Consider the following 13,762-nt stretch of genomic DNA (forward strand, 5'->3'; position numbering starts at 1 on the left):
AGAACTGAGACTCACACTTGAGTCTGCATGCGTCACGTGAGGCGTGTCATGAACCGTTTTTAACTAGTCTTTGGGAACTGTGACTGTTTCTAATCTGACAACTTTACACACGGCTGATGATGACCATGATGAGCATCTCATCTCTTGTCAACACACCAAATTTATGAAAGCTCAATAAAAATGTTGATTTGTTCCACAGTATTTATGTAATAAAAATATAGTCTTAAAGGTAGGATAGGCAATTTTCGGAGGCTAGCAATAGCGAGCTAGCTTTGAAAGCATACGATCCCACCCTCCCTTCAGAGCGTCTCCAAAGCCTCCTACAAAACACACGAGGAGCCAGCAAACAAAAGCATCACGAGTTTGGATAGACACTCGGCAGATTATTGTAAAGTGAAAGCACTTAAAAAAAAAAATGAAAGTATGAAAAAGTTTTGGAAGTTTAAATTTACTGTAAATCAAATGCAGTGTACTAAACATTTTTTTATTTTATATAAAATATATATTTTACAAGATAATTTTTACTATAAAATCAAAACCATACATCTAACCAAGTTATGTTCCAAATTTGAAGTTGATATCACAAAAAGTGAAGTTCCTATGCGATTTTGTTTAGGCGCTGTACCAAAAAAAATAAATATATTTTTATGCATTCTCCTGTAACAAAATACATTTCTATCACTTTAATCACAAAAGTGTCACCAAATATGGAACCTTGAGACTCAGACCTTTCCGACGATATGCGTTTTGTCAAGATTAGAAAAGGTTTGATTATAAAGTAGCTAAAATAAATTGTAATATGAAAACTGACCACTAGAGGAGCCCGCTAAAATAATTTTAAGTACCGTTTTTATGGTAAGGCAACATCCAATTTCAAAATGGTTTTCACAGGATGAATTTTGAGTTCGTAAGCTTTAAATGATACCTAATTTATAATTACTAAAATATGTGATACGAAAAAAAAAGGCAATAAATAAAAAGAGCGACAAGTGCACCGCTAGCAGAACGGTGACAGTAAAGGGGTTTTAAAGCGACCATTTAAACCAAAACCGCAGCGTGCGCTTATAATAAACAAAACGTTATCGTGCGTTGGTGTGGACACTAATATAGTTATTGTTCTTGGTGTGAACGGGTTTAATTCTGCATAATTTTGTATTTATTGCATTTTTATGAATTTACTGTACATCATTTGTTACTTTTAAATGTGCTTTAAAAATAAACCTGATCTATATAAACCTAATAATTTAAATTTAACTGATATATAACATAATATTGCAACATGTTAGTTTCACCTCAGAAGCCGAACTGGAAAAACAAAAACAAAAAACGTTAAAATATCACACTTAATTAAAGAGTTGAACAGAACCCAGTTTTCCAGTGTGATTTAAAATCAAGAGCGTATTCACACATCAAAACGTGTAATTTGTCCAAATAAAACAGGCACAAACAAGGCAAAGTCTGTTCTCATGTCTTTGATATATTCCACAGACATTCATATGGGGTTTCTCAACAGCACAATTCAATGTATAATTTCAAAGTCTTTGATGAGTTTGAGCAGACAGAGCACAGGTTACTGTCCTGAACTGAAACAGATCCTCTAGCGACCACTGCTGGTGAGCGCCGGGACTGCAGGACCGATTTTGAGTGCAAAACGTTGTATATCCGAGTTGGAGATTCACATACTAAGCCACTTTATGATGTAAAAGTTTCTCTTGCCCACTCGAATCAGGCTGAGTCCATTAGAGAGAATGTGCTGACCCAGAACCAGAACTTGCTCTGGGTTTGCTGCCCTCTGGTGGTTGATCCAAACTCCACCATCCTGGATCATCTGATACCTAGTCAAGAGAATAAACTAGTCAATTATATCAAGCAAAAAGGCATCAATGCAATTTCAAAATAAATGTAGGTGTTTTATGCTATGGGTCTTAAAATATGGGCTAAAAATGCTTAAAGGGAACTATTATGCACTTTAACCTCTCCCTTATTGTCTAATAAAGCTGTTTGTGCATGTAAACAATCTGCAAAGTTACAAAGCTCAAAGGCAGTGAATCTCTGCAACAGAAACGCCTCGTTTGCAGTCCTGTTATTATTTATCGCGACGTTACAATGTCATGCATTTGCATAAAGCCCGCTTGCTGGATACTAAGGCTGGGCTTGCACTTAAACTCAGTTATAAGGCCAGGAAGAGATCATCACTTTGCTTTTCACTGTTCAATTCCTCTGATTTTGGAAGTCCATGTAATGCTGTTTTCCCTCGAATCAGTGGTTAAAATTTATTTTTAACACTATTCCTCAGCAGTACAACTACAACCTTTTGTCGACTTCTCAGCATTTTTCATTTGCATTTTATTTTACGGTACGTGCACTTATATGTAAATAATAATACCTAAGAAAGTACCGGGTAATATAAGGTAAATACATGGGTTAAGGTTAGGTTTAGGGGTGGGTTCAGGGTTATTACCCAGTTATTACAATTACTATAATAATTACATAGTACATGGGGAAAAGGACTGTAAAATAAAGTGCTACCCATTTTAGCAACAACTGCTTTCTGAAGCGTGCAGTTCAGTGTGTTAATGGAGAAATAACACGGTTATAATAAGCACATCTTAAATGTAGCAGAGGTATAAAACATAAAATAAAATACCACTGTGAAACATCCTGCACAAGTCATGCTTACGAAGGAAGTTCGGGTCGATCTGCTCGTTCTTCTTGACTGTTATTAATCGGACTGATTTACTAGAGGTTTTGACAAAACTAATAAATATGAATGATTTTTTTTGAGTGAATGATTCAATGACTCACTCATTAATACTTTAGATGGATACTGTATGAATCAGTGTTTTTTAACGAATCACTTGAATGAATGATTCAATGACATGCATTTTTAAACAGTCACTTGTCGCCACCTACTGGTGTAATGATGTAATTGATACAATCTTTATTTGAAGTGCCATGTTACTTTCAAAAGGTGATTTACTCTGTTTTGATCACTTCCATAGTCATCAGTGTTTATATCCAAATTATAAACTTTTATCCCAGTAGTTCTGTGATAATATGAATATTTGTAACACCATGTGGTTGAAAAGACAGTTTGTGAAGCTGTTTAATACCTAAGCATGATAACGGCTCTCTCTGGCTCAGAACGCAGATCTGAATGTTCCCGTGTGATTTAGTCAAAGGTTTAGGAATGGGATCGCGTGGGTGTTTGAATCGAGATTCTACTTAAAAGTGTCACTCTTGACTAAAACGTAACAATGTATCAAAATGTGTCAAGAGCATGTGTTACTTTTAAACGGAACATTCCAAAACATTATTAGTCAGATTCAGGCGTCTCTCACCCTCGCGGTCCCTCGGGAATGGCTTGTGCCCGTCTGCAGGCGTCCAGCACCGTCGTCCCGGGATCCAGGAACAGCTCATGGAACGGAGCCTCTCGGAAAAGATCCTGGAGTTCAGTGTCACTCATCTGCTCCAGGGCCTGAATACTGCTGTGGTACAGAGCATTGGTGCACCTGCGTGTGTGTACATGCATGCATATATATATATATGAGTAACATTAATAAAGCATTGCATGCAAAAATATATAAAAGTAACATTAATGAAGCATTTATAGAACAAACAATGAGACTAAAAGGAATTGATTTTATCCATCTGGAATTGATTGGATCAATGAATCAAACAAAGAAGTCAAAAAAATAAAAAGTTGCATCTGAAGCAAAGCAAGTTCATTTAAATATTTTGATGAATCATACTAAAGAATCATGCAAAACTGGAGCAGGAATGTGCATGAATAGAGGGTTTATGCATTGACGGATCAATTATGCTAAATATATGATGGTAAATATTTAATTGATGAGTTATCAATACAATATATAACAATACTATATATAGAGTATGATTTTACCCCTAAATTCAGCATATTGACACAAAATGATAACTGCAAATCCACCTTTCACTGCCTGGAGTCCAGTTATTTCTGTGAATTGCAGCGATTCATTTGCTTCTCTGTTCTGTAGCTTTGTAAAAATATACCTCAGATTTATTGTCAAATCTAGTCAATCTCAAAGCTCTTTCCCGTTTTAGATGTGTTTTGTGTGTTTTTTGCGGGATTAACACTGAAAACCAATGCTGCCGCTCAGTCTTTTTGCCACTCAGCATGTGACCGCAGTCCCTCCGGCCGACTGTGACGTCACACGCATACCCTCTGTACAGTAAATAGGTGTGCTTTTGATATCATGTTGACTTTACAGGCAGAGATCAGAAGTGAGGATCTGCTCTTGCCTTTTAGCACTCTCTAACCCCTCTTTCCCGTGGACTAGCTTGGTGACTTCAGCGGCCAGGCGTTTGTGTGCGGTCCGCTTGCCCGGGTCCCGTCTCTGCTGCTCCATCACCTTCTCCACCTCAGCTAACGGCAGGAACGTGAAGAGCTTCAGGTACCTGGAGGATAACAAGCGTTTCCGTCAAGCTGAAGGAGCTAAACGGGCATTACTTTAGGGCTGTAACAATAAAGCGCAATACAAAAAATGCAACAATATGTATGGTGGATAGTTCACCCAAATTAAAATTCAAGTTTTCAGAGTTTTAGTGTCAGTACTACATTAAACTACTATTTATAATGTTGAATATAGTGTATAATAATGCAATGGGGGAATATGTGTGGGTCCTGATAATGCCAGATGTCTGATGTTAGTAAAAAGTGGCCTACGTTATTTTAAATATATCTAGTCAGTGAAAGAGAACAAGCATATTTGTCTAAAATAATGCATTATTTTCAGCTTCAGAATAATTCTGGTGTCTCTATTGTCCTGTGCTTTGAGTTTCCAGCACCAAGTCCAAGCCTATTCATTTACACCAAATTTAGCTTTTTAATCAACAGTTAATTTTTTGTTAACCTTTTATCATATCCTCCTGGGACCCAGGAATAGACTTTTGTCCACTGTATTGGACATTATATTTTAGTGAGTTTCTCTGACATCATACATGTCACATGTCACACCTGGATCACACCACATTCAGGACTTTTCAGAGACACCAAATGTTTGGAGGTTTCACCATGAAAACAACTTCTCCTTGGTCTTTAAAAATGTCTGACATTAATTTAGGGATCAAATGTAGCACTTATGGAAATATGATAATGTATTGTTATTATAATTTAAATCGGACTACTTTTCAAATTGTATTTCATAATCCAACATCTCAGGAAAACGTTATGGGGTTTCAAATCAACAAATGACTTTCTGTTCCAGGACAGAGCTTTGATTTCATACATGTAGAGACATCAGGACTTACATCATGTTTATCAGGCATTCTGTGAGACACAAGTGAATATGGAGATAAATTATACATCAATATTCCTATGAAATATTAGATATTATTATTAAGATTTTGCTAATTATTACTCCAATTATTACACTTCTTTTTTCATTAAATGTTGCTCCAAGAACACACATTAGATACGGTGTATGGATACGTTGCATTGAATGGGAATATTAATTTATGGCCATTTTACCCACATGTTGCATAAAGTAAAATGGTGCATCAATTAATTCCGTTATATCTTTCATAACATAGTTGAGAATCATCTTTATACAAATTTTAGTTCAAATAAATCCTGAAACCCCAAAAATGTATTGGTGATTGAAAATAAAATCCCATTGTTTTTGCATATATATATAATTTCATGTCCTGGAGTCCTGGTGTCACTACAGAGGACATAGCATAACATATGAATAAAATATCATTTTTCAAAAATGTTTCTTATGCTCTAAACAATGTGATGACATGAAAAAAAAAAAAAAAAAAAAAACGAAATTCTTGGATTTGTCTTGGAGTATCGCAATAATATCGTATCGTGAGTTCAGTATCGTGATATGTATCGAATCGTGACATGAGTGTATCATTACACCCCTATCATTACTGTTCAAAAGTTTGGGGTCAGTTTAAAAGCTCTTTTCCTTCATCAGGACCTGACGTCACGCTCTGTGTGTGCAGACTCACGCTTCGACGCTGTTATCGGGCAGCCGGAGGAAGTACTGGTAGAACTCAAACGGGGATGTTTTATCGGGGTTGAGCCACACAGCGTTTCCAGCCGTCTTCCCCAGTTTATCTCCCATCGAGGTCGTGACGAGAGGAACCGTCAGGCCGAACACTTCCTCTCCTGTCTTTCTGCACAAGAACAAAACAAGATCACACATCAGAGGCTCTGCTATTTCATGACGTTTGCATAAGAACAAGCGTTTTATTTTATGCCACACATACTTATTTGTAGTAAAATTGAGCTCATTTTCATTATAAATTAAGGAAATATCTATTGCCAGTAATGGAAGCAGATAATATAAAGTCTTATTTTTAACATATACACACACATATATACATATATATATAAAATATTATGGTCCTTCATTACCAAAAACACACATTTTTATTATGCCATGCTTAAAAATTATACTGTTAATATGCACAGATAGTCCTTATAAAGAGTATTGTGGTATTACCATGCTATTTACCATGGTACATGTCTGAAAATATGACAGTACACCATGTCCTACTGCACATACAGAACCGGTTGAGGTTGGTAAGATTACTTAATGTTTTTGAAAGAAGTCTCTTCTGCTCACCAAGCCTGCATTTATTTGATCAAAAATACAGTAAAAATTGTGAAATATTATTACAATTCAAAATATCAGTTTTCTATGTGAGTATATAGTAAAATGTAATTTATTCCTGTGATCAAAGCTGAATTTTCAGCATCATTACTCCAGTCTTCAGTGTCACATGATCCTTCAATCACTCTAATATGATGATTTATTATATGAAAACAGTTGTGCTGCTTCATTTATTAGTGGAAACCATAATCATTTTTTCATTTTCAGGATTTTTTGATGGACAGAAAGTTTAAAAGAACAGCATTTATCTGAAATGATCTTTTGTAACATTATAAATGTTTTTACTGTCACTTTTGATAAATTTAATGCATCCTTTCTGAATTAAAATATTAATTTTTAGTATTAAAGTATTAAAGACATTTATAATGATACAAAAGATTTCTATTTCAGAAAATCATTCATTTTTTCAATTTAATTTATATATACACACACACATACATCATGGTATCATGTGTGTATATATGTATATATATATATATATATATAGAGAGAGAGAGAGAGAGAGAGAGAGAGAGAGAGAGAGAGAGAGAGAGTGTGTGTGTGTGTGTCTGCATGATACCATGATGTATGTATGTGTGTGTGTGTATATATATATATATATATATAGAGAGAGAGAGAGAGAGAGAGAGAGAGAGAGAGAGAGTGTGTGTGTGTGTGTGTGTCTGCATGATACCATGATGTATGTATGTATGTATATATATAGAGAGAGAGAGAGAGAGAGAGAGAGAGAGAGTGAGAGTGTGTGTGTGTGTGTGTCTGCGTGCGTGTAGTACTGTGTGTCAGCTTGTGTACCTGTGTATGAGCTCGTGTGTGAACTTGTGTACCTGTGTATGAGCTCGTGTGTGAACTCGTGTACCTGTGTATGAGCTCGTGTGTGAACTCGTGTACCTGTGTATGAGCTCGTGTGTGAACTTGTGTACCTGTGTATGAGCTCGTGTGTGAACTCGTGTACCTGTGTATGAGCTCGTGTGTGAACTCGTGTACCTGTGTATGAGCTCGTGTGTGAACTCGTGTACCTGTGTATGAGCTCGTGTCCGCTCATGATGTTCCCGAGCTGATCGGTTCCTCCGAGCTGGATCCTGCAGCCGTGGATCTGATGAAGACGGTAGAAGTCGAAGGCCTGGAAGAGCTGGTATGAGAACTCGCTGAAGCTCATGCCCTCGGCGCTCTTCAGCCGAGACTGCACGCTGTGTCTGCTGAGCATCGAGCCCATCCGAAAACACCGGCCGACCTCCGAGAAGAACTCCAGCACCTGCCAGGAGGAGGACGGAGAAAACAAGCTCTTCTCTGATTGTTTCGGGAAAAGATTTGAAGCATCAGCAGCTGTGTCGAAAACACTGCCATCTCTTCACGATATGCTGCTTGGTTTTATTGTCAATGTGTTTAACAATGATAATAGTAATGCCTGTTTGTTATTTGAAATGGTTTTATAATTAAAAATAAAAAAATAAAAAAAATATCCTGATACAAAAAGAAAAGAAAACAGCGCCATCTTGTGGCAGGTCAAATGTAAAAGCCGTTGTTTCATTCATTAAGCACAAATAAAAGCCTGACAACGCTACATATTCAGTGGTCTGATTAAATAATTCACATATTAAAGTGTGGCAGTAAATTAAATTTAACAATTATAATAATACTAATTATAATAATGTAAAGTAAATGGTGTTCTAATTATTTTATGGTTTATATACTGTTTATATGGCAGAATTTATGATAATATAAATATATATATATATATATATATATATATATATATATATATATATATATATATATATATATATAAAGTTATTAAATGGACTTGAACTTCCAAAAACCCGTAGAGTAGTGATCTGGGTTCAAGGTTCAAACATTAAAATAAAAAGCTAGATGATATATATATATTTTTTGTATGATGTGTAAATACCCACAATTAAATATTCACAAAGCAAGATACCTTAAGTTCAAACCTAACTGCAAAGTATTTGCTTATGATTTAGTTATTATTGTCATCACTTCAAAATATCCCCTCCAATAAAAAAGCTTTGAAAACATCCTGTATTTTAGAACGTTTTTTTCTAAATTGTAATTTTTTATTATTATTGTTATTTATTTTCCCTCTTCTCTGTTTCCCCACATGTTCATTGTTCAGTATTATTTCCTTTTGTACTGATTTATAATTACGCAAAAAAAAAAAAAAAAAAAAAACATCACTACCTGCCAGTCCTTGTACCAGCTGCGGTTATTGAGCACCGTCAGCCGGCCTAGTCTGCTCGGGTCCGGGGAGAAGTGCAGCTCGTGGTGGGTGAAGAGCCGGTGGAAGCTCTCCGTGATCCCGCGGGCGTTCTGCTCCACCGTGGCCGGGGAGAGGCGCTCTCTCTCGGCAGACCTCCCGCTCGGGTCCCCGATCAGCGCCGTGGCTCCACCGAGCACCGCGATAACCTCATGCCCCGCGGCTCGGAAGTGCATCAGGCCGATGATAGCGAGCAGGTTCCCGGCGTGCAGGCTGTCCGCGGTCGGGTCGAAACCACAGTACACGGTCTGAGGACCGGACCGGAGCAGATCCGGGAGCTCGGCTTGAGCTGCATGCTCAGGGAACGACTCCTTCAGGAGGCCTCGGTTATGCAGGGATAAGAGGAGTCCGCTTCTTGTAGACGAAGAACAGTGGAATAAAGCCCTTAAATAAGATGATTTTGTTAATATGTTATGTGATTTAACTGTAGACACGATGCGGCATGACCGCACAATGGACGCAGCCATGTTTTTATTTTTTTGACGGACACGTTCGCCACCTAGTGGACAGATGTGGGAGTGTAGAAAAAAGTGAGTAGAGTAGCAATTAAAGGGACAGTTCACCCCAAATATGAAAATTCTGTTCTTTCTTTTCTGTCTTTTGTTGAACACAAATAAGATATTTTGAAGAATGTTAGTAGCCAAACAGTTGACGGGCCGAATTGACTTCAATAGTATTGTTTTTCCAAATTATGGAAGTCAATGGTGCTCTTCAACTGTTTGGTTACCAATATTCTTCCAAAAAAATTTTTTGTGTGTGTGTTCAACAGGCTCGGAGCAACTTGAGGGTGAGTAAATGATAGGATTTTCATTTTGGGGTGAACTATCCCTTTAATAACTGTTTTCATTGAGACTCACTAGGAAGCGTGCGGTGGCCTAAAAATCCAAATCCTCCATTGAACCTCACTCAATTCTCTGGGCTTTTTCGTCTTTATTGCGAAATAAAACACATAAAAAAGTACAATCATTTACATTATGTTAGTTCTACGGATTGACATTTAAAAAAATAATAATATAAAAATGAATAATGATTAAAAAAAAATATTTATGTAATAAGAAACGACTGTGATTGGTCCACACTGACCGGCGCTGAGAAAAGTAACACGTACCACGTGACATTGCGGATAGACTAAAAAAAAAAAAGAAAGAAAAAAAGTGCTGAGTAGCCTTTATTTTAATTGTAATTATTAAAGAATAATACAGAAAAACACAAATAACTAGTTAAATATTTCAAAAACAGTTAGATAAACTATTTTAGATTCTAAATTAATCTTAAAAGATTCTAAATAGTATCGACGAAGAAAGAATTTGTACAGGATCCTAATTATGACAATGTATGTAAAGTATATGTAATCGTTCATGTAATGTGATCAAAGTCGTGTTTTTTAGACTACACCACTGGAAGGCGCTATACAACGTGCTTTCTTTTATCAAATAGTATGAAGTTTGGAAGATTAGCATTGGGTTGGGCTTCTTAACTCTTATACCAAACTACTTAAACAGTATATTAAAGATATAGGTTGCCACATTTGAGTTTTGCAAATATGTATTTTATTTTGAGACAGGACTAGATATACATTTATCAAACATTTGCCTGTATTAAGCCAAAGTACAACAAAAACATCACCACTGACAGGCCTTTTTGCAGCAGTATATTAATATTAATAATCAGCTAATAAAGTCACAGATCTGTGCATCAACCAGCTCTTTAAAATCAAGCATTTATTAGAAATAACGCTGTCAGAGGCAGTGACCTGAGCTACAGCGACTAACGGGGAAGACCAAGACACAATTCCCTGATATGACATTGTTAAAATCCCTTCTACAATAAAACATCAAGCACTCTAGTTACAAAAGCAAATTTGCTGACAATCAAACATATCATTTTAATCTGAAAAAAGGGATAACATGAAAAGAGAAAACAACTTAATACTGTATGCATAGGTTTGCTCAATCAGCAAATATTACAAGACCAAAAAAAAAAAAAAAAATCTTCTTGGGAATATTGTGACCTTGTCTGAAGATTATAATAACACTTGATTTGATACTTAATAAAACAGTTACAGATTTTTGCCGTAAAGTGAGTTTCATTCATCCATGTCATGCAGTTTCTTACAATCTGGATCTAAGGCACCTGAATATCACACTACTTACTGTATACTGCAGAAATAGTATGAATATATCATGCAAATTTCATGTATGCATACATTTTCAATATACAACAATAGCACGCATATGCAATGCAATGCACTTGACTTTCATTTCCAGTGTGATGAATGAATCAGAAATGTCCGAAGAACACAAGTGTACTAACAAGTGAATGAGGTGGGAGGATGAATTCAGCTGGGATTTAAACATCACATTTACATGTCAAATCATATGAACTGCTATAATAATAACTGGGCACACACAAAACGATGCACACAAAACGTGTTTTACTGCATTAATGACTAATTTTCTTAAATGTCCTGACAGTGTGACAGCAGGGAGTGCGTCTTACAACAGAGAATCTGTCTGGATTTGTGTCACAGGCAGTTATAGTTGATGATCTATCTATATCATCAGTACCTCTATTCTTTACCTGAGATCTCAGGGATCACAGTACAGTACATCAGGTGAGGAGCTCGAACACCCCGAGAGCTAAATCAGAGCTGAATGAAGATCAGAGCTTTCCAATATCCTGCTTTATGGCAAAAATCATCACTTATGTCATATGTATGGAAGCCCATTTCTGCTATAAAAGGAAAAAATTATGCTTTGGTAAATCTTAATTATGACATAAGAAGTTCTTATTATGACACAGTTATAATTATGATATACAAAATCATATTTATGAGATTAAAAATCAAAATTATGAAATATAAATTTACATACTGTCACAATTGACAAAAAAAATGGACACAGCAAGTCCTAATTATGACATAATTCAAAATTATTAAATAAAATCAAAAATTATAATCAACGTTTTTTTAATTCATAATTCAAAAATAATTTTGACTTATTGGCATAATTTGAGTGTCAAAAATGACTTTGAATGTCATAATTTGTGCTTTTTATGTCATCATTTTTTCTCATGTCTTTGACTTAGTATGTCATAATATGGACTTTGAATGTCATAATTTCTACTTTTTATGCCATAATATGAACTTGGTATATAATAATGACTGCCTCATTAAGTCAAACCTCATATATATATCTTCAATTTCCTGGTGCTGAAATATGGCTTATTCATGCTGCCATATGGTTGCTAGGGTCTTCTAAATGGTTGCTAGGGTGTGGCTAGACAGTTACCAGGATGATACTAATTGACTACATGTTTGACCAAATCAAAAAAGCCAATCGTCGTGTCTCTATGTCACTCTGGTGCTGAGATATGGCTTCTTCATGCTGCCATACGGTTGCTAGGGTGCTCTAAATGGTTGCTAGGGCATGGCTAGAATGTTTCCAGATATTTAAAGACTACTTGCCAGTCTGAGTCAAAAGAGGTCACCCACTTATCTCTATGATGTTCTGATCCAAACGTATCCCTCTCACTTTTTTTCAATGGAAGTGGTTGTTAGGGTATTGTAACTGGTTGCTAGGGTGTAGCTATGACATTGTTATGTCTACTAATTGGCTGCTACTAATGGCTGGGCTGAGTCAAATGACAGAAGTCATAATTATGACACACTAAGTCAAATTATGACATACCCCTAACCCATACTAGAGGTAGCAGTTGGGATATAACCAAAACTGATGATTCATCTTTCAATATGTTTATTATTCCATGTGGGGTCGAAGTGTGCAGGTCCTCACGCTGCGGGAATTAAAAAGGAATGTGGAAATCACGACATGAATTCCCATGCAAGTGTCGTTCGATGACAAATCTTACCCCATATTTACATTGCACTACATAAAACTCGTTCATTTCACAACATCTGATATATATATATATATATATATATATATGTATATATATATATTAATAAAGATACCTTTGCTTTAGTATAAAAAGACTAAATGTCAATCAACAATAATCTAGGTAGTGCATAATACCTAGACGCATGTACAACATCTGAGCCGTTAAAAAGCATTTATCAAAAGTCGAGACAATGCCGCGGTGGGCCGTCATTGTCGCGGTGAAGCCACCGCTATTGACAGGGTAACAAAGCTTCAGCATTTCCAGTTACAAACATAACGTTACAGTTTAAGTGCATCTCAGCTGGCATTGCTTGAATGTGACAGATTGACGGCGTTTTGAGCAACAGTGCGACCATTTTCAATGACAAATGTTTTTTGTGCGACTGTTAAGAAGTGTTCAACTTTATGCAGATGAGAAGCGACACGCTGTGGAACGATTAGCAACCAAAAGACTCGATGACCTCCAGCAGTTTAATCGCCGTCGACTGCGTGAACCAGGGTTGCCAGGTTTGCATAACAAAGGTCCACTGAAGTGCCTTGAAACGCATGGCATTATTCAGTGTGTTGACGTAATTTCCACTGAAACAGCAAGACAGGGCGGGGCATATCGAACAGCTCCTCCCCTTTTTCTAGATAGCCAATAGCGTTTAGTTTATATCATGGCTCAGCCAGAGCTGTTGAACTCAGTAAAGCCGCAGTTTCCTCCTAATCTCCTCAATATCGCTTTAAAATACAGCATTATGTGCAGAATTCAATGCGTCCGATACGTTTTCTGTTCTGCGGCGACTCGATCATATGATCCGCTCTGTGTGTCGTGTCTCTGGACGGTTCGCGTGACACTAACGTGAAACCAAACTTCATTCGCTCAAATGTAAAGCATATGTACACTGTCGTTCCCTATGCCCTATATAGTGCACTATGTGACA

The 13,762-nt window shown here is 36.5% G+C and overlaps 1 protein-coding gene across 1 annotated transcript; it reads right to left on the reverse strand.

Moving 5' to 3' along the window:
* Positions 1-465: 465 nt before the first annotated feature.
* Positions 466-9,437, reverse strand: yars2 (tyrosyl-tRNA synthetase 2, mitochondrial). The gene is made up of 6 exons (XM_084095338.1): positions 8,862-9,437; positions 7,682-7,917; positions 5,998-6,165; positions 4,282-4,437; positions 3,342-3,512; positions 466-1,835 (listed from the first exon to the last, which is right to left on the reverse strand). The coding sequence occupies exons 1-6, from the start codon at positions 9,402-9,404 to the stop codon at positions 1,676-1,678; spliced, it is 1,434 nt and encodes a 477-aa protein (XP_083951464.1). The 5' UTR covers positions 9,405-9,437; the 3' UTR covers positions 466-1,675.
* Positions 9,438-13,762: the final 4,325 nt, after the last annotated feature.

This window comes from Abramis brama, assembly GCF_963993115.1.
Source record: "Abramis brama genome assembly, chromosome: 20".
Taxonomy (NCBI): Eukaryota; Metazoa; Chordata; class Actinopteri; order Cypriniformes; family Leuciscidae; genus Abramis; species Abramis brama.